The sequence below is a fragment of the Branchiostoma floridae genome, chromosome 9 (assembly GCF_000003815.2).
Source record: "Branchiostoma floridae strain S238N-H82 chromosome 9, Bfl_VNyyK, whole genome shotgun sequence".
Lineage (NCBI taxonomy): Eukaryota > Metazoa > Chordata > Leptocardii > Amphioxiformes > Branchiostomatidae > Branchiostoma > Branchiostoma floridae.
This window is the reverse complement of record NC_049987.1, coordinates 10453153-10475241: the sequence shown is the minus strand read 5'-3', so window position 1 is coordinate 10475241 and position 22089 is coordinate 10453153. Positions and strand designations below refer to the sequence as shown.

Here is a 22089-nt window from a genome sequence, read left to right as displayed (position 1 = left end):
AAAAAAACATGGTATCTCACCACTGATGTTCCCTGTTCACAGCGGAAGACAATCTGAGCAGTGTTGTTGTAGTCAGGGTTACTCTCACACCTGGAGCCATGCTTGTAGATGATTGTGATCTCTTTTGTGACTGGGTTGATTTTGGGTTGTTCAAACACTCGACCAAGGCTCTGTTACGTAAAAAAAAATCAAATAAGTGACACAACAAAAATTGTGCTCTCAAACACAATCAATAACAAGTTCTATTATATGTTGAAACATGTAGCTATAGCTAATATCACAATGTACATATTTGGAAAGGTGGATCAAGTGTACAGAGGCAACAATTTGTTTATCAAACAACAATTCTTCATAACAATGCTCTTTAATCAAGCTCTTCAATGTTCGCCAAACCGCATTGTCGTTTGTAATCTGTTTTTAAAAATCGATGACTACGTAATAACTGTATTTCAAATAAATGATTCTAAATGTCGGAATTTAGGCATTCTTGTCCATAATGTTTTTTTACAGTTTTAAATCAAATGTACGCTTAGCGACTATTTCAGATCATGTCATGATGTTACATGAAGTCTGCTACACTAATAAAGTAGGACATTGGTAGATGCATTTAGCTTAATATATTACTTTCCAGATATATGTCTCCAATGCAAGGATTACATCATACAGAGCAAGTTTCACAACAAACTTATCGATGATAAAAGCAAGAATCATACCACAGGATTTTTGTTGTCTTCCTTCATGCAAGCAGAGGCCCCCGGTGGACAGCGAACACCAGGGATTGGGTTCAAAGGTCGGCAGATGTTAATGTAGTACGCCCCGGTCCCTCCTATTGAGGGCGCCATGAAGTGACCTTCGGCCTTGATCAGGGGGGAAAGGTCAAAGGAGTTTGTTCCATTGTCCACAATGCAAGGGACCTGTGAGAACATGATATACAAAAACAAGAAATGAATATTCGTCAAAGACAACATCTTAATACAGTGTACTATTAAGATGTTGTCTAGTTACATACAATTGTACTGGTGCAGTGGCTGAGTGGGTAGAGTGTTCGCCTTGCATTCGGTAGGCTGTAAGTTTGATCCCTGGCCGAGTCATACCAAAGACTTTAAATATGGTACATTGCAGCTTTCTCTGTCTAGCACTCAGCATCCGGGAAAGGGTATGGAAGTTGAACACACACCACTACCTGTGGACTAGCCCCCTGCTGTAGTGATTGTAGGAGGTTCCATGGCCCAGGGCTACTGAAACGAAGATGGGTGCTGCCCTCAGGCGCGGGAAGGATTTTGACTTGAATAGCACAATGTCATATAATCATGTACTTCTCATTGGCAAAACATGATCAACAAAAGAAATTTATAGATACTTTGTACTTAGAGACATAATTATGATAATCATTATACATCATGCACATCCACATGAAACATGACCAGATCAGGCAAGGCAGATCCAGTCAGCAGACCACCAGCCTTGCAAGCCAGGAAACTAAAACCAGACCTCTATTAGTGCTTGAGAGTAACAAATCCTTGAACCTGACCTGGGTTTCACAAGCCAATGGTGTATGGAAGGAGAAATAGTAGGTGCAGTCCTCAGACTCATCGATGAACACAGGCCTGCCGTTGTCCGTCCGGTTGGCGCACACAAAACTGATGACCGTGCTGCGTTCAAACTGGTCCTTGTGGCAGTGGTCGCCCTGTTTGTAGGTCAGCTCCAGTATGCCCTCGTTGTAGTCCAGGTTGGAGTTGGACTTGCCGCCATTGAAGGTGCGTTGGCCATGGATTAGCTCTGCCTGACACACACCTGATGGAAAAATAAACTCCATTTTGACCAAAGAATCCAACAAGAATGTATACTCTCACAGTTACATCAATCATAAACATGCTAATGTTAGTATTGTTACAGGAATTATATAACATGATCATAGTAAACTGTACTGTTTTGCTACATTTCAGAATCAAGAACAATATGCACTATGCACTGAGTTCATATGTAAAGCAGGGTGTAGAGTATGTGTAGTACATATAAAAGCTGGAAAATGCCAATGATATGATCACTCAAATCAATAGTTTACAAGCACAATCAATACAATACACTATCAGGATGTAACAATATGTTGTCACTTCACAGCCCTTCATACTATATAAAAATGTATGACACAACTATTGCGTAATTTTAAAAAAATGACATTAAAATTGAGTAAACTGTAATTTATAGAAAATAGGAATATATTGCAGTCATGTTTGGAGGATTGAAATCATTTCAATTTGCTGCAAGAACATGAAGAAATGTAAGTCAGTGGCAAAAGAAATAGTGGACAGATAACTAGTAGAAGTGATTTTAAATGTAAGTAACAGTATTCACCTATGTCATCCCCCTTGCACTTGGACCCCTTCACAGCTCCACAGACATTGATCTGGTAGGCATGCTCCTTTGTCTGGTCCAGTACTTGGTAGTACGAGTCTTTCTTGTTCAGTTCACTCAAATCAAACTCATAGCCTAGCAGGAAAAGGTGCAAATATTCAACAAAATTTAACAATCGTGCACGATACATTTTACATAATATGAATACAGATGTATGGTATTATGCTACATTGTCTATAAAGTCACTGTTACAGAATCTTGTTAATTTTAGCAAGTTCCACAATATGGCTTGTCTTGCTTTGTGTTCAAAAGGTAACAGTATGCACAATCATGTAACATTAACTTACAACATTGCTCCATCTATGAAAGTCTAAGTCAACTTTAGAGTCAAGATAAATCTTTGAAAGTCACCATAAAAATTCATAACAAGTTCTCATCATAATTGGGGATACTCTTGAGAAGCATCATGACAAAATCACGACAAACAAAGTTTCCAAACACTCCCGAGATGTATGATCTTTGGGAATTGACAAGTATTCACCTTTGGCAATGAAACATACCTTTTCCTTACTTTTACATCAATGTCAGAAGGTTGATTAGATTATTTGTCTGTTTTGCGGGTTAGCCCTTTTTTGGGATTACACAACATTAAAGGGAGAAACTGAAATGACAGTCATGTAGAACAACAGTACTGTTACAGTAACAGTTCCTGTTTACCTGTGAGGGGGTTCTTGGCCTTGCAGTGTCCTTCGCTGGACTGGTCAGCCTTGAGTGGACAGGCCACATCAGTGAACCAGATGAAGGTGTAGATGCAGCCGTCAGTAGAGCCCAGAAACTGGGGACCATTTCCCTATGGAAAACACAAATGGTTAATGTATTGTTATCATATATAGCAATTCTTTGTCAATGGACAACCTTTATAGGACCCAGGTCTTTCAATGGCATTATTTTAATCTTGAAAATATCTTGTCTCATATTCTTTCTGACCACAGTTATTTTGCTCATCACTGACCTTACTGTGATACAAAAATGAAGAAAATTTAGGGCTTAGTAGTTTTCATCTGAATATGTATATTATATTCAACTTTTTTAGTCCCCATTTTAGTACTACATTTGATATTTAATCCTTCAAACTCACCACAGAATCTGTATCACAGACAAATTTGATGACAGTCATTTTTTTCCTGGACCCGTCCGCGGTACAGTTAGCCCCCAGGGTGTAGTTCAGCACCAGGTTCCCATCCTCGTACCACGGCCCACCCTGCACCTCTCCCAGGTTCAGGAACTTTGTACTCGCGTCACCGGACTCCGGTAACTTCATACAGGCACCTGCGTTGTAGGGACACTGGACACCTAAAATGATATGGGAAGAACAATGTGAATTCTTTGGTACTTGGAGAGCACACACCTTTGTCAGGTAACAAATATAATTCCCCCATATTCTATACCAACTTGTGGTTTTTGTACTAGAGGCCAGCAAACGTTGCACAGTTTCATCAAAGCTGCAGCTGCTGTAGTGTAAGGGAAGGAACCCTACTTTTACTTAGAACCCTTAAAAAATTCATTGAGCTAGACTAGTTTGAGATCAATTTTAATTTTCACTTTTTTCAACAGATTACGATCATGGTAAATGGCCACCTCCAGAGAATGGAAGACGAGTAATGGCCCAAGAAGATCACACAAATGACCATAGACCAAGGAGGTTAAAGCATGAACAACAGCATATGAGCTGCCACCAAGCCTAAACATCTTCATGCAAGCAAATCTACACTGGCCTGGCAGAAAACAACAGATGATAACCTGGAGGATTTTTCCCAGACTACATATTGTGGGACAGCTCACCTTTCGAATGCACCACTGATCTGCACACATTGATGTAGAATATCTCATTGTTTGAGCTGCGTGATGTCGGGATGATCTCCCAGTTCCCGTGGGACAGAGACAGTGGAGTCAGATCAAACTGGTTCCCTTTGTCGTCGTGGTACACACACTCCACGATCTTGAAGGGAGGGCATGCGTACGATGTCGCCCACTCAAACACATAGGTGCAGTCAGAGGTCTCATTAACGTAGACCTGGAAATAAAAAGTACAGATGTCAAGCCATGCCAGACTTTTTGACACTAACAAATTATACTCATTAAGGCTCTTGGATAAATTTGTCAAGATGTCAAAAGAATGTAAAAAAGTACCTCGGGGGCTCCTAAAGGATTTTTTTCATGTCTATGTCAGGTACCAAATTGTTTTCTTTTTACAGTTGAACTAGTTCAATTATGTTTTTCTTTTTATTTATGAACAGAGAATGTAAACAATCCTGTCACTGCATGCATGCAAATTGAATTGTAATCAAAGTTTTTGGAGGCTTGGGTAACAACACAATATCTATATGAAAAAGAAAGTGTGATAAAAACTCATGAATGTCATGATAATATTAATTGCTTTTCAATGTGTTCAAGCCAAGTCATCACTGTGACTGAAAAAAAATTATGTAGGGTTACAATTCAGTGTGGAACTAATTTGAGCATGCAGATATTTTACAAAGGTCATTTCCTTGATGGTCACATGACCAAAAAATGATGTCATTGTGATTCCCCTTGCTCTTTCAATTTTAACAATGAGTCAAGTCAGTCTGTATTGTCATCAGATATGCCTAAGGGCATTTAATACCTGTTCAACACAACCACTTTGCTTCAATAGCATATTCAGTTAAGTTACATCATGTGACCAGATTGACCCTTAAGGCACTACGCAAGAGGAAGTAAATGATACAAAAAAGATATTGACAGAAACGTCTCCTTCAACTTGGCTCATCATCTCTACTGACTGTGCTTGCTTCAAAACACCTTTGTGGTGTTCCATCAACTCTACTTGCAACATTAAGGGGTTGATTATTATGAATCACTTAGTGTCTCTTGTGGTATTGCTTGCTGGAGCACATGTCGGCAGTGCACAGTCCACTCAAGAGGTGAGTGCACAGTGCCGTTACAGCACGGGAGGGCAGCGGGCCTACACGTTTGTGCTGCCGCCTTCCAGCGTCCAGGACTGTAGCGCTGGCTCAGAACAAGAAGTGAGTGAACTGAGAGAGATAGTTCAACAACTGGCAACCAAGGCACAACAACAGGAGACAAAGATGCAACAACAACAAGACAAGGTGCAAGAACTGGAGACCAAAGCACAACAACAAGAAGACAAGGTGCGACAACTGGAGACAAAGGTGCAACAACAAGAGAGGAAGGTGCAACAACAGGAGGCTGAGGTGCAACTTCTGCAGACAAAAGTACAAGTACTGGAGACAAAGATTTTGGTTGACAAGTGCGCTGAAGGACACAGGCTTCCAGGTCAGTAACATTTGATTTTCAAAATTTCACTTTTTTTACCTTAAGTTTATTGAAACACTTAGTGCTCACTAATGAAAAAAACAAATGAGCAGTATTTTTAACTCAAGCCAATTACTGTTCTTTAATTGTTGTTAACTCGTCTCTAAATTTAGTGCAAAGCACAGAACACTATTAACAGTTAACTGGTTTCAGTTGTGCAATAGCAACCAGAAAATAGAGAATTGTTTTATCTATACAGGTGTGCCTTCCTGCTATCACCTGTGGAAGCTGGGGTGTCGACAGTCGGGTTCCTACGTGGTGTCCTCAAACGTATCTGATGTGTACTGTGACTTCCAGAATTTCACCACATTTCCAGGTGACAAAAATAGTTTGTACCATGGAATGACTCTCACTTGCAATTGATCGAAAGTAAATATTGACAGTCCTTTATGACTCCTTGGAGTATAACAATGTCTAGCATTGTTAGAGAGTGTAGACTGTGCGTATAACATCAACTTGTACACTGCATATGTGTATGCACATGTTTACCTGTTCATTTGTGTGATGTGTATGTGTATGTGTATGCGTGTGCAAACTGTGTACACATGATGAGCACATGCACATGATTGTATGTATAGGCATCTTCATATCCGACTATGGCAAGGGCATTGCGCATTACATACAATTCCATGCATGCCACTGATCTTTTTTTTAAACTTCTTTCTGATTCATGTAGGTGACATTCCCAGAACCTGCTCCAGCCTGTACCATCCAGGGATGGCCTCGGGGGAGTACCTTATCGACCCTGACGGACCTGAGACCGGGGTGGAACCCTTCTCTGTCTACTGTGACGTGGACTTGGAGCCTGGCAAAGGTAACGAACTAGCAGTCTTGCTTTTAACTAATATATTATATTTAAGATGGTGAATTAGTGGGAACATTGCCGTTACAGTTTAACTTACAAAATAGACTTAGACTTAGCTTGAATGCCAATCCCATCCACATTATATAATGGAAATATGACACAGCCTGGATTTTGCATATCAGACTATGCAATATTACCTAGTAGATCTATTACGTATGGCCCAGGCATGACCCTTGACACTGGTAAGCAAACAAACAAACAGGCACTTCAAGAGTCAGAATCTCAGTTGACAAAGATATGACTCAGAAACACCTGACTTCCGTTTTTGCCCCCGCCCCACTTTGTCCCTGCCTGATCAGGTGTGACTGTGATAAGCCACGACAGTGAGGCCCGCACCCACGTCAGAAATGGGTATGCTGGTGCTGGTACCTACATGCGGGATGTGACCTACAGCGCATCAGTGGACCAGATCAGAGCCCTGATTTACGTCTCACAGACATGCAAGCAGTTTATCAAGGTACAGAAAGATGACGGCTCAAAAATTGAATATTAATTTTTTTTTCTTATTTGATGCTTTCTAACTTTACACCAACGGAGTCAAGTAATGATTCTAAATTCAAAGTAACTATCATGTATCCCTGAGAGAGAGACGTAGATTACATATATCTAATACATTAGTTGCACATACTTTTGATTGAATGACTTACTAGTATGTTTTGCTATGTTTTCATCACACAACCTGGCAATAAGATGCACAATACAAAATTACTCAAAAGCAAATACAACGGATAAGAATTGCAAGTGTTAAAACGTTTCAGATCACCGCTGACATTTGTCAATACTACTAGTAGTTAAAGGTGCTAGCAAATGCTATCTGAAACATCTGACCATCGATAAAACCCAGTTACTTGTCTGAATTTGCATTGTGAATTGTCAATGATGTTTGTCTCCACCCAATGCAGTATGAGTGTTTCCACACCATGATAAATACTGGTGATACTGATGTTGCCTGGTGGGTGACCTGGGATGGCAGGATGGCAGACTACTGGGGAGGGGCTACCCCTGGCAGTGGCAATTGTGCATGTGGTGAAGAAGGTAAGGCCTAAGAAAAAAATGTTGTGTTTCCCGTTAACTAACCGAACCTGCAGCAAAAACCTGTTGACCCTTACGGTTTAATTAACTGCAAGCGCTGGCATTAAGGACATAAAATTTTTTATCTGTCTGTGTGATGACATCTCATTATTTTAGTGCCTTGTACAATGTATACAACTATAAGAGCGCTGGTATTTGCTGGATGACTTCTTTTAAAAAGAATCCCTATCTACTGATACATGATTCATTAAAAGTCATGTCTACCAGATTTATAATCAAATCTCAAATGTACAGACTGAGGCAATTACAGTTTGCATGAACCTCAAGATAGGATTTTAAGATGCCAAGGAAGTTAGGTACATGTACTCCACCAAACAGCTTCCTTAAAGTTTGTAAATTTGTAGCAAAATGGACCAAGTTGTTTTGAGTATCGCCCCTTTTCATGTGCACAGACAATCAGGTCCAGGTTCAGGTCCTGACCTAGACATAAACCCCCTGGACCTGAACCTGACCTGTACATGACTTGTCTGTATCAGTCCTAATCTCTAAATATCTGGCAATTACATGTAGCGGTAATTTAAAATGGTGTTAATTTTGGAACCAATTGTGTTATTTCCAAATATTATGTTACCAGGCACCTGTGACAATGGACAACCCAGGTGTAACTGCGATAATGACGACTATAACTGGCGTAGCGACGAGGGATTCCTGACCCACAAGTCTGACCTGCCTGTCACTCAGCTCAGGCTTGGGAACACTGCCGGGCATTTAGCAAATGGTTATCATCATCTTGGAAAGCTGAGGTGTTCTTAAAGATTAGTACTTACATGTAACTCCAGAAGGGGGTGAGTACTTGCCAATGGAGAATTAAGTAAAATACTGCTTTTCGATGCACGGTTCTAGTGGGCACTTTATCGTATAATTTGAAGTAGTATGCATTTTTTACTTCCTGTAAATTTAAATTAATATCCAAGGTGTAAAGTTTTAGATAGGTGAATTGCATACCATGTGGAACTGGATAGTTAAGACACAAGATGAATAATTACCTTTAAGTTTATATTTCAAGACACATTTAATAAAGACATTTTTTTAAATCTTATGGATGACATCCTCTGCAGACTCCAAATTTAACAAGAGACGGCAAAAAAGAGCAAGATGGGCATAAATAAAGATCATACCTTCATCTTAAAAATAGACATCATAAAGTTGAACATTGTAACAGTGTCAAACCAATGGCATCAAAACATGGTATCACAGTCTTTTCTCTGATTTCTGTATTGAAGAGGTGCACAAAGTGACACTAGACTGGTATAATTTAACAAGTTAACAACACTACTGGCAACCACATTTGTGACACTTTAAATATCAAACTAGTTTCACTTCTTACTATGACTACATGTTCTTCACTAGTGTCACTAGTCTTCTACAAGCACAATCAAGGCTTCCACGTGATATGATTTCTTGTCATGTTGACTCCTCCAGAGGGGAAAAGGCTCTTTTTGCTGAATTGTCATCCATAAAAATCACAAGTATGGCCTTATTTCTACCAAATGGTAATAATCTTTTAATGTGGCAGTTGCTCCAATAAAATGCTGTATACTACAATCACAAATCTGATGTGATCTTTGCATTGAACACACTCATGACTCCAAACATGTACAAAAAGTACTTACAGGTCCAGGCTTGGGTCCGTCCTTGCACTTCCCATCAGCGCAGTGGTCGCAGTAGAAGTTGATGGCTGTAGAGCGGGTGTACACGGTGTGGCACTTCTCTCCTCCAGTGTAGTTCAACAGGATCTGCCCATCCTCATACACAACCGTCTTGTTGAATGTGCCTGATAAGTACAAATGATTCTTTAAAAGAAGGATACTTCTCATTGTGGACCCATGTTCAACAACAGAAATTTGTAAATTAAACATTCTCTATATCATGTGCCACAAAAATTTCATTCTGATTCTTCAGCTTACACAAGTCATACCTTACTATCAGCGCAGACACTCACTTAAGTGGTTTTCTTCCAGATAAACCTCAGAAATATGAGAGGTGTTTTGTAATCAAAATATAAAAACCTTCAACTTGAAATTCAAGCTGTTGGATGCACACGGTTATAATATATTTTTTCCCTTGCACCCAGCAGAAGATTGGGTTAATAACTTATTAAAATGTCATTTTGTCTCTTTGCAAAACAGAACAAAGATGATTCTAAATGCCCTCTGACCTGTAACGTGGTTCACTTCCGGCTCAACTCCAGACAGAGTCTTCTGACAGGCACTGACGTCTTTATGAACCTTAGCATCACATGCCCCCGTTCCCTCATGGAGCGGTCCACACACGTTCAGACTGTACTCATACTGCTGTGTTCTGACTCTGCAATGTGGAGAGAAGCAACAGAATAGTACAGAATTAGACAGGGGTCCATGATTCAATAACCATGCATACACCACCCTTCTAAACTTTTGATTCAATTTAATTCTTTTGGATAAGTTTGAAAATGTCTTGCCTGATCCAATGTTAGATACATTAGACGTAAGGTCAAAGGTCACGAAAACATGGACGGTCGTTAATTTTCGTCGCTCTATCGTCCGCCTATCTTTCTTTGGAATTCGTAACTGCCTAGCTCTGAAATTTAGCTAAATCACAGGCCAACCTACTGCCCAAGCCTCTGAGTCAGGACTTCTGTTGATTTCGAGGTTGGTTCCTGCGTTTTTTTCCATTGTTTGAGCTCGTCTCTGGCGGCTGGCACCGAGGCCACGTTTATCCGTCATGGCGTCCACCCAGAGGAACACACGTGCGTCGTCTCAAACCCAAGCTAAGTCTGTGGAGCTTCGGGAGAAGCTATCTGCTGATAACAAGTTACTCCTGGATGCCATTGAAGCCACGCTTCTACTTCCCCTGAAGTCTGAGATACAGGAGCTGAAGTCTCAACTTGCTGGCGTTGCTGACGAGCAGAGGGAAATCAAATCAAGTGTTGCACAGGTGAAGTCTCAAATCAACACCACAGATGCAGCTGTTCGCGAGACCTCTGCCAGATTAAATGATCTTGAGCAGTATTCTAGAAGAAACTGCCTCCTCTTGCATGGGGCTGTTTCACCTACCTCCGACACCGTCCAGTTCATCCTCGACACCGCCAAGAACACCCTGGGCATCGACTTGTCGGAGGGTGATATTGATCGGGCTCACCCGCTACCCAGACGCAAAGGTTCTGATGGTCAACGCCCACCTCCCATTGTGATCAAGTTTGTCTCGTACACCGCCAGGCACAAGTTTTTCTCCGCTAAGTCCAAACTCAAAGGATCTAAGCTCTTTGTCACTGAGCAGCTTACCAAGGAGAATGCTCAACTGCTTCGTGCAACCAGAGAGAAGATGGGGAACGGCTGGTCCATGGACGGACGCATCTACTGTCTGCATGACAGTGTCAAGAAGAGGGTCGCCAACCGCACGGACTTGGACAACATGGAACTGTAATGTTACTCACTGTAAGTTCTGTATCTCTGCTGAGCTAATGGAACCTTTACTTATGGCATAGGCGGACGAGAGAGCCCATGTCCAACTTTGACTGCATTCTGTTGCCAGTCACTTGTAAACTCACTCTAGTATGAGTATAATCTTGTTATTAGTTTTGTACTTATGTAACAATTTGTGTCACCTTGTTAAACATGTTTGTCGCTGTTCTGTACAGCATAGTTGGTGTTGTCATTATCAATTAGCGAGGAATTCCTCCTCACACGTGCGTGCCAGGCGGGAGAGCATTGTTCCTTTAGTACTCCAATCCCTCCCCACATAACATGAAGTCTCTCTCCGTCTGCCACGCCAACGTGAGAAGTCTACCTGCTAATGATTTTGTTAAACTCCATGAACTCGAATCTGTTGCCCTAGATGTCGGATTCGACGTGATAGCATTAACAGAAACTTGGTGTGATGAAACTATTCCCGATTCAGATATTAGCCTGTCGTCATATCAATCCCCGTTACGACGGGACCGCAACAGACATGGGGGTGGAGTTGCGCTTTACGCATCCAATAATCTACCGTGTAAAAGAAGGTCTGACCTTGAAACAGATGGTTCTGAAACAATCTGGTGCGAGGTGAAGCTAAAGAACTGGACTGTTTACATTTGTACCTGTTATAGACCACCTGGCCAGAATGTGGATGAGCGCACGGCATTCATAGACCACCTGCAGCGGGCAGTAGATACCATTGTGGACAATGGGCCTTCTCAGCAAAATGCAATAGTCTTACTTGGTGATTTCAATGGTAATTCAGATAATGCAGCTGGTATGATAAACAGATTTGTGTCTGACAATAATTTTTCTCAGTTAATAACGGAACCTACTCGTAGTACCGACACCTCAGCATCTGTGCTTGATCTGATTATTACTGACTCACCAGGTATGTTTGTGGACCATGGTATTCTTCCTCCCCTTGCTAATTGTGACCATGCTGTTACTTATGGAACAATGTCTAAAGTCAACGCTTATAAACGAACAATGTATGACTTTACGAACGTCGATTATGAAGAACTTAATTCTAAGATTCTTGAAGTAGACTGGAATTCCGTGATATCGGATCACATTCCAGACGTGAATGCCTCAGCTGAGGCTTTTATGTCGACTCTCACAGATGTCATAAAGACGGTTATTCCAAGTAAAGTAGTCACTATCCGCCCTAGAGATAAGCCCTGGATGACATGTGAGATCAGGCGCTTACTCAGGAGAAAGAGGCGGCTCTACGGACGGTACAAAAAAACAAATAACTCTAGTTTATTTTGTGCATTTAAACGAGTTAGAAATAATTGTATAGATTTAATTAGAAAAGCGAAGAGAAATCATCGGCATAGCCTCTGTCTTGACCTTGCCAATCCAACTTCTAACCCCAAGAAATGGTGGTCAATTTCCAAGGAAATCTTTCTTGGCAAGGCGGACCGGGTTCTGCCCTCTTTACTTGAGAATGGAAATGTTATGACAGACGACAAGGCCAAGGCCGATATTCTTAACAACTACTTTGCATCTCAAACGTACCTGAATACCGATGGCGCCTCTTTCCCAAACTTTGTACCCAGAACAGAACTAGCTCTCAATTCAATTAATTGTTGCCCCGCAAATGTCTACAGTGTACTGTCAAACCTCAATATAAACAAGGCCACAGGGCCTGATGGACTAAGTAATAGGCTTCTGAAGTGTATAGCACCTTCAATAGCACAACCACTGTCGCATTTGTTTAATGTTTCATTAGAATACGGCTGTTTTCCGTCAATTTGGAAATTTTCAAATGTTGTCCCTGTGTATAAAAAAGGTGATAAGCAGGCCAAAGAAAACTATAGGCCTATTTCACTCCTGTGCTGTGTGTCCAAAGTGTTTGAACGGATAGTTTATGCCCCATTATCTGCGTACTTACATGGCAACAACCTGCTAACCGATCGAAATTCTGGATTTACCCCCGGAGACTCAACAGTTAATTCATTGACACACCTTGTTCATAAGCTGCACAAAGCAGTAGACCAAGGTTTTGAAGTACGCACCGTTTTCTTGGACATATCAAAAGCTTTTGATAAGGTATGGCACGATGGTCTCCTTTTCAAATTAAGCCAACTAGGGATATCTGGTTCACTTCTTCAATGGATACAATCTTATCTCACAAATCGGAAGCAGAGAGTTGTCATTAATGGGGCATGCTCCGACTGGCTACCGATTGACGCAGGTGTCCCACAGGGGTCGCTTTTGGGCCCACTCCTTTTCCTAGTTTTTATTAACGATTTAGTGGACAACTTGCAAACTGATGCCAATCTTTTTGCTGATGACACGTCTCTTGTGGAAGTAGTTTTGGATCCGCTCGTCTCAGCATTTTAATAGATTGAACCATGATCTTAGAATGGTGGGTGAATGGTCGGACCAGTGGCTGGTAACTTTTAATCCCCTTAAAACTGAACTGATGACATTCTCCATGAAAAGGGTCAAAGTCTATCACCCACCATTAGTGTTTAAAGGAGTTGTGCTTAAGGAAGTTGACTCTCACAAGCATTTGGGCTTAAACTTGAAACGTGACTTGTCCTGGTCATATCACGTGTCTACATTGATTACCAAGGCAATGAAGCGAATCAATCTTCTGAAGAGGATATCATATTTTGTTCCTCGGGGAACATTAGAAACTCTGTATGTCACTATGATTCGTCCATTACTTGAATATGCTGACATTGTTTGGTGTGGCCTTCTCGGCAAAGATTGTGATCTTCTTGAGTCTGTCCAGATGGCCGCGGCACGAGTTTGTACCGGAGCCATGAGAGGCACTAAACATGAGAGCTTGTTAGCCGAGGTTGCATGGGACACACTAGCGGACAGAAGGAAAAAGCACCAGTTGATTCAGTTTTGGAAAATTATTAATGGTCTCGCACCACTGTACTTACATAATATTATCCCTCCACGTATCTGTGATACGGTCCCTTACAACGTTCGCGCAAACCAAAACCTTACTTCCATTGCCTGTAAAACTGAAAAGTATAAAAGATCCTTCCTACCTTCAACTGTTCACTTGTGGAATGAACTGCCTACAAATGCTAAAGCCGTCCTTTCGATCAACACTTTCAAAAAAGAGCTGGACTCACTATTCAACAAGCCGACAAAATACTCCCATTTCTCTTATGGCCAAGGTCGTTCCGCAGTTCATCTTACAAGGCTCCGTCTAAACTTCAGTCAGTTAAACTACCATCTATTTCAACACCATTGTATTGATTATCCTACATGTAAATGCGGCTATCATTGTGAAACAACCGAACATTATCTACTACACTGCACACTCTATACTAGCCAAAGAAGTTCTTTGTTATCGGCTGTCTCAAATATTATAGTAGACCTAAAGCACCTCAACAACACTACTTTATGTACTTTACTGTTATCAGGATCAACATCTCTCTCACATCAACAGAACTGTAACATTTTTGATCTTGTCATTACCTATATCCATTGTACAGGCAGGTTCTCCTAATTGATTCAGCACCGACTTGTCTTGTTTAAATTTATTTTTCTGTTATCCATTTTGTACTTATGTATGTAATGCCGTTTACTATTCTTGTCTTATGCGTATGTTTCTTGAGTAGAAGGCTTAATATAAGCAATTTGTGCTTTCCGCCTCATACTCGCAAAATATATGTGAATAAATAAATAAATAAAAATACATTAGACAGAACTGGAGATGGGTATATTATCTTAAAAAATTAAAACATTTGACAATAGTCTGTTGTTTGCAACATTGTTTTGCATCTAAGGCTATCATGGCAACAGCAAGTTTGCATGCCTTGCATAAAATTATGTTTTCTTAAATTGTTATGATGTCATTTATACCAGCATTTGCCAGTACTATACATGTAAACGACCCAGTTAAAATGTACTAAGTCTTACAATACCGACTTTGCCCAAATCTAGAGCTTCATTACCTGTAATCACGAGTGTAGTTGTACAGTGGGGAGAGGTCAAATTCAAATCCGTAGAGCGGGTCCCTTACGCGGCAGTTGTTGCCGATGGCCCGTCTGATTGGACAGGCACTCGGGGTACGCCACAGAAAGGCGTACTCACAGCCGTCCTGTGTTGTTGTCTGAAATGTTGGGGTGCCCTGGAGGGAGAACAAAGGATTCTTTTATTTTCATTGATACACTTAAGCCTAATAATCATACAAGTCATATACAATATGGCGTTTCAAAAAGAAAACAAAAATAAGTTATAGACAAGCTTAATAATATAAGTGTGCTTTCTGTAATACATATTTTTGGACCATGAAAGGAAGTCATGTACAATACAAATTTTAGCTCAGAGTCCTAACGTTACTTTCAACAGTTCAATGTGAAATGATTGTTGACACAGGAAGCACATTGTAGTTAGGTTGCCAAGAAGAACTTTATCTGTCAGCAAAAGTGCAAATGATGTTTTTAATCTACTGCGCTAAGATAGAAGTGAGCCTGACTGGGGGTTAATGTCATTTTTTATTGTAAAACCAATGAATGTATACATAAGAATAACTTTATCTTTATTTACGTCAACTCTTCATCATGTGAACCACATACTTAAACTTCATTTAAGAGACTAATACTACAGACTATAACTGGCTATAAATGCAAAACAAGTATCCACCTGAGTGAGAGAGCACTCGAACACAATGACAGTGCTGTAGTGTACGTTGTCTCTGCACATGTCCCCGTTGTAGTACCTGATGGACAGGGAGTTCCCGGCAGCCTGGGGGTTGGACTGGACAACACCCAGGTTCTTATTCCCCTGGGGACCAGTCATACATGACCCCAGGGGACCACCTGAGAACGGGAAAGGCAAGTTTCAGTTATACTGCTGCAGTAGCAATAAGTGATTCCACATTTCACAGCTGCAAAGCTGTAACATAGACAAAGAAGCAAATTATAAAAAACATATTTCCTTATAATTGTTTTTTTTTTTCATTTCATATACTGTATTATACAGACTACAATCAAAAATGCCCAACAAGACCACTTGGGGTCAATAAAATCTAGTTGACAGGTGGTCACTAGAGACAGAATTCTACGTGTAAATCACACCAATCATGGGAAAAGGATTCTATAGGAGCTCAAAAATTGGCCAGTCTTTATGTAGATGTGTACAGGTTTGATTGTAATATCCCTGGTAAGACTGTGTGCTGTTCAGTGATGAAGTTTGTACCAGGACAGTTGTAGTCCATGTTGTCTGTGACAACGAGCGGTCGACACACGTTGATGTGGTAACGCTCGTCCTTGTGTCCTGGCGTGGACTCAGGGTTAAGTGGTTCCCAGTTATGGTCCTAAAAAAAAATCAAAAGAGTGGTTCACACAAAAAGAAATTATTAGTATTACTCTAGATACAACTAGAAAGGCCGACATTTGCTTAAGAGCAAATACAGCATATTTCAGCCATACCCCTTCCCACGCAACATTGGACTGTTCCAAATCACCCCTGCGCAAAAATGGAACATCCTCTTAACAGTACATTATCCCCCAAAGTGGACTGGTATTGTGAATTGACTCCAGGTAAAAACAGAGCTTGCTTCTATTTTTCAGAAAATGACAATAATCACACCTTCCATTCAGAAAATTTTCATCATGACTGAAAATTGTTGAATGACTTCATGTAATGTCATTAACAATTTTCAGTACGATAACTAGGTGTAAGTTTAAAAAAGTATAAGCTCCTTGTGATGTGGGTACATTTATTATTGCAATGAACTTTTTTTATTCAAGTAGGGCATACGATTTAATAATTATCAAGCAGGTGCAGGTACTGTAGGAGCGTTTGTTTTCTTCAAGCTGTAAAACTGTTAAACTGTTTTACTTTGTATGCAATCAACCATCGAGCCTATTCTTATTTTAGTTTAACAACTTCCTGCCAGACCCGGAAGATACGATTGAACCTTGTTCGAGGATTTATTTTCGTCTGTCTGGTCAGTCTGTTCATACCCTGGCGCTGAGAGTGTTTTATTGGGCTGAAACTCTGGCAGTTTAAAGTTACTTACAATTTAAATGTTCTAAGTTTATGCCAAACAACAACAGCACTAGGAAATGTGGCCACTATAGACAGGTGGTCACTATAGAGAAAATGCTGATCTATTGACTAGGAGCCATACGTTACACATGATTTCAGTACACTGATCATTAATCATATAAACATTGCACAGGTAAGCCAATTGTTTAGATGTACAATTAAGTTCAAATAATTCTGAAGAGAAATATTGATGAGAAAATAATCATTCTCGCCACTGTCTAACTTATAATTACGTATCAAAACTAAACGCAGATTTTCTAACTAACGCACCTTTCGCCGACTTCATCATAGGACCGCCGGCTATCAATCAAACACGGCTGTTGATTAGACTTAGAGTTTCAAACAGTCATGTGCTGTGTGCCAGTTGACAGCGAACTTCATGCTACGTGATGTTTTACATTGCTTGGACCTTCTTTCCTACAGCGGTGCTTCTACAAAATATTTAGACTGTAACACTGAGTTTTATAGAATAGAATTTGACGCAGAACAGCGTTTTTTGCTGGGTATTTTTTTTGAAACATGTCCGTGGGAATATCAGCGAGGCGGCGACGTAGGGATATCAGACCGTCAACAAAAGTCGCACGGCGGCTAACGGCGCAGCGAAGATACTAGCGCTATAAATAAGCGCTTCAACTAAGGATGGCAACCCGTACAATATTTTTGTATACTGTTGAGCTAAGTAAAGTTTGTTGTTTATGAGGTTTTAGTTGTCTTTGAAGCTTTGACCCGAAATATTTTAAAGTCAAACTGCTGAAGAGAAGTAAGTGACTGCTACGATTATCGTAGATATGGCCCTAAAAAAACTGATAAAAGAAGCCTTCTCAATAGCCTAAAATGCAAGAGCTTCCGGGGGGGCTTCGCCCACCTGGGTCCCCCCCACAGTGGCCCTGCCCCTGGACCCCGCCAGGGACATTCGGCGGCCCCCGGACCCCTGTCCGACGCTTTGAAAAAATCCTGGCGAGAAGTCTGTACGGCCTGAGTCTTCAAGTTAACGTATTGTGTGGTCCCGCTTATGAATATTAATTAGCCTTCGCTTTCCTCTTCGCTGATTGGCTGAACCATTAATTGAATTAACTCTTCCTGCCGGCTAGACGCAGGTGCAGATGTCGGCTCTGTGGGGTGAACGTCCGAAAGGTCACGGCATGGAGAACGAAAGAAAACCAATTTCCCCTAAAAAAAGTGCTGTAATTAAGCCTTTTACAGTACTTTATGCCAAAAATTTTACTTGGATCATTTTACCAACTATATTATGCCTATCTATACCAAATGTTACTCATACCAGGGTACAGGGGTGCAAAATATACCGTTATAAGACCGTCAACAACAGTCGCACGGAGCTAACAGCGCAGCGAAAATACCATCGCTAGCGTTTCAACTTCGGATAACAAGTTATAAGTACTGTTGAACTCAGTAACGTTAAAGTTTGTTTTTAGTTGCCTTTGACGGTTTGACCTGAAACAGTGTTACGCTAAACTCCTGAAGAGAAGTGACTGCTGCGATTATCATAGATATGCCCCTAAGAACTGATACAATATAAAGCCTTCTGAATAGTCTAAAATGCGAGAGCCTTAGGCGGGCTTTGCTACCCCTGGCGGGAACACTGCTATATACGGGATCATGAGGCCCCGCTTATGAATATTAATTAGCCTTTGGCCTCCTCTTCGCTGATTGGCTAGGTCTTTGATTCAATTAACTCTCCGGCTGACGCGCACAGGTGTGGCTCTGTGCGGGGTCACGGAAGGTCACGTCAGGAGGCCAAAAGGAAACAAATTTCCCCTCAGAAAAGTGCCAAAATTAATCATTTTAAAGTTGTTTATGTCAAAAATTTTACTTGAATCTTGTTACCAAGTATCTAATGCCTATCTATACCAAATTTCAGGTCATTTAATTGTAATACCAGGGTACAGGAGCCAAAAGTGTCCTTTTTTGGTCAAAAATTGGCCAAAAATCGCAAAAATAAGCATTTTGTTGCACTGTACACCAAAAGTGTTATTGAATTTATATGAAGGGATTATCAAGGCACATCTGTGTCAAATTTCAGCTCATTCGGTTGCAATACCAAGGTACAGGAGCCAAAAGTGTCCTTTTTTGGTCAAAAATTGGTCAAAAAATCGCAAAAATAAGCATTTTGTTGTACTGTATACCAAAAGTGTTCTTAAATTTATATGGGGGCATTATCAAGGCACATCTCTGTCAAATTTCAGCTCATTTGGTTGTAATACCAGGGTACAGGGGCCAAAAGTGTCCTTTTTTGGTCAAAAATTGGTCAAAAAATCGCAAAAATAAGCATTTTGTTGTACTGTACACCAAAACTGATATTGAATCTATATGGGGGACTTATCAAGGCACATCTGTGCCAAATTTCAGCTCATTCGGTTATAATACCAGGGTACAGGGGGCCCAAATATACAGTTTTGGTCTTAAGATGACCAAAAAACCTTAATAAAATCATTTAAGAGACAGATATGGAAAAAATGAAAAAAACGCCCGAGGGTATTGGCCCACTCTTCCCTTGTGCCAAATTTCAAGTCATTCGGTTGAGGAACAACGGAGATACCGTGTTCTGAAGATTTGACAGGAGAAAGAAACATTACGAATACAATATATTTCACCATACCTATGGTATGGCTGAAATATAAAAATGCAGAATTTAATACACATGATAGTACAACGCAAAACTTTTTTCAAACACCAAGCTATGTCATGTACATGGATCATTTAGCATTGTACTATACTACTGTTAGCATTGTACTCCTCATGACCTGAGCTTCCATGATAATTTGAGTAAATATGATTGTATGACAGTTGCCATGAGTCTTGATCAACAGTATAGATGGCAAAATTTCATTTGCTTTTCTATGAAAATAAGATATAACAGACTGCAACAAATCGCTACAACAATGAATATCTAGTCCTAGCAGCTTTTAACTTTTAGAGATAATTATGATTTTACAAATTCTAAGAAACATCTGTAATCACACTGTGTATAGTAAGGATTACTTCAACACATAAACTCACCGTGCGAGACAGTGGTGTTAGGTCATACAGGTTCCCTGCAGTATCTGTTACCAGACAGTCTACAGGTGCAGGAGGACAGGCTAGAGAAGTGGAGAACTCAAACAGGAAGGTCAGCCCCTCCTGGCGCAGGAACTTGGGCTCTCCCAGTGCCACTTGTGTCCGGCAGACAAAGTGGACAATGATGCTTGTCACTTGTCCTGAAGAAAGGAAGACAATTGCAAAATTTAAGGAATACTCTAAAAACAGAAATGTTTGCGGTGGTTTTATGTTTGAGGTTTTCACGGTGGCCACCTCACCGCAAACTTAAAACCACCACAAACATTTTCCATAATTATAGTATATGACTATTGATAGTAATAATTATGGCATTACAACTTAAACCCACCGCGAATATGCAACTTTCCCACTATTACAGTATCTGCGATAAACTTCTCAAAATGGAAATGACAAATTGATACATTTTTCATCTCAGCACTCATTTTATTTTGTATACACTGATAACCATGATTCAAATGCTGGCAGGTCTCTTTGACTTTGACTAATAGTGCTAGAAAGACATGCACATATACAGATACATGGACAACTCTTTCAACAACTATCTGTACTAGGATCTCCACATACCTGACCCCTCATCTCGGACTCCATCGTACCGTAGAGTCAGCTGTCCAGCATCAGAAAACTCCAACTGGGCATCACTTGCGTGTGCAAGTGCCTTGTCCTTACCGCTGGCTACTGAGCACACACTTGCGTCTTCACAGTGTCCGTCTTCATCACAGTACTGTGGACAGCCATCTTTGACACTTCCACAGATGTTCAGCTAAAGACAAAGAGAATTGAAGTTTGGTACCAACCAACCTTGGTGCCGGACAAATGTAATTGTCCCTCGACGTGGAACGTGGTGAACACTGCGTGGATTCTCGCTTCCACGCCCATCCTGAAGCTCATTTGTAGTCACCTGAAAGAAGAAGCCCCTCCCCTTTCGGTGACGTGTGCACTCTCGGCTTGCATAATCCTCAGTTCTTCACAACCCGTTCTGGCCGACCATCCCAGGGTGGGAATAGTCAGATGCAGCACCCCAGCAGTACTATTTTGGGCTGGGTTTCACCACGTTCCACGTCGAGGGACAATTACATTTGTCCGGCACCAAGGTTGGTTGGTACCAAACTTCAATTGTCCCTCGACGCTGTCACGTGGTGAACACTGCGTGAGTTTGAAGCGGAGGCCAGAACAAAAAGACCAAAGTGAAACAAATTTGACGGTTAGTCATAACTTTTCAAAGGTCTAAGAACTAGACCAGTTAGCCGCTTGCATAATGACCTTCACTGATACCCCGGATTGACAGACAGCAAAGGTAGGCGCACTTCTGACAGAATGGCCAATGAAGCTATATGTGACTGAACTAGCTTCTGAAAGGAATGATATAAGCCAACGAGCTATCGCGGCTGAGCACACTGCCTTGTGCGGTTTGGCCAATGTGCGGAACACTCTTGAAACGGAATCAGAACAGAACTTAGCTGTCCTGGCTAAAAATGCTTTCAAATAAAACACAGGACACACTTCCTTCTGCTCAAACTAAGACAGAAACCAAAGAATAAGAAGGTTTGTCCGGTCGAGAAGTCTTTGTCAGTCTGTAGACTTCAACGACAAACCCTCTTTAGAAGAGGTCATATGACTAGAGTCTAACAATGCCAATGATTGATTTCTGACACTAAGGCTACTAACATAGCCACCTAAGAGTCAACTGTTTGAAACAATTTGCCGGTGCCCACTTACGCAGGAGTTTCAGGACCACTGAAACGTCCCAAATAAACTTACCTCCAGCTCAGCGAGACCTTCCCCTACGTGGAGAGGAGCAACTTCCTTCGCTCTTGCCTTCAGACGCTAGGAGCAATATGGTCGCTACTCCAGAGGTTAGCA

At 41.0% G+C, this 22089-nt stretch overlaps 2 protein-coding genes across 3 annotated transcripts in view; one reads left to right on the top strand and one right to left on the bottom strand.

The window, feature by feature from the left end:
* The window catches only part of LOC118423593 (cation-independent mannose-6-phosphate receptor-like), a 52006-nt gene that overhangs the window by 8873 nt on the left and 21044 nt on the right, over window positions 1-22089 (bottom strand). For both annotated transcript variants that reach the window (XM_035831808.1, XM_035831809.1), the window contains exons 16-29: window positions 20794-20989; window positions 20173-20369; window positions 16300-16417; window positions 15745-15920; window positions 15054-15229; window positions 9846-9994; window positions 9301-9461; window positions 4198-4429; window positions 3494-3708; window positions 3073-3205; window positions 2356-2490; window positions 1532-1794; window positions 714-914; window positions 21-170 (exon numbers count right to left, since the gene is read on the bottom strand). In XM_035831808.1, coding sequence (XP_035687701.1) covers window positions 21-170; window positions 714-914; window positions 1532-1794; window positions 2356-2490; window positions 3073-3205; window positions 3494-3708; window positions 4198-4429; window positions 9301-9461; window positions 9846-9994; window positions 15054-15229; window positions 15745-15920; window positions 16300-16417; window positions 20173-20369; window positions 20794-20989 — 2502 coding nt within the window. The remainder of the gene's footprint in view (window positions 1-20; window positions 171-713; window positions 915-1531; window positions 1795-2355; window positions 2491-3072; window positions 3206-3493; window positions 3709-4197; window positions 4430-9300; window positions 9462-9845; window positions 9995-15053; window positions 15230-15744; window positions 15921-16299; window positions 16418-20172; window positions 20370-20793; window positions 20990-22089) is intronic.
* LOC118423595 (contactin-associated protein-like 2) lies at window positions 5092-9233 on the top strand. The gene is made up of 6 exons (XM_035831812.1): window positions 5092-5691; window positions 5930-6046; window positions 6407-6544; window positions 6895-7052; window positions 7498-7630; window positions 8262-9233. The coding sequence occupies exons 1-6, from the start codon at window positions 5247-5249 to the stop codon at window positions 8438-8440; spliced, it is 1170 nt and encodes a 389-aa protein (XP_035687705.1). The 5' UTR covers window positions 5092-5246; the 3' UTR covers window positions 8441-9233.

Coding starts and splice junctions, on each gene's coding strand:
- LOC118423595 (XM_035831812.1), top strand. CDS start 5,247: ATGAATCACTTAGTGTCTCTTGTGGTATTGCTTGCTGGAGCACATGTC. Junction 6,545..6,894: donor GGACTTGGAGCCTGGCAAAG/GTAACGAACTAG, acceptor CTGCCTGATCAG/GTGTGACTGTGATAAGCCAC. Junction 7,631..8,261: donor TTGTGCATGTGGTGAAGAAG/GTAAGGCCTAAG, acceptor TTATGTTACCAG/GCACCTGTGACAATGGACAA.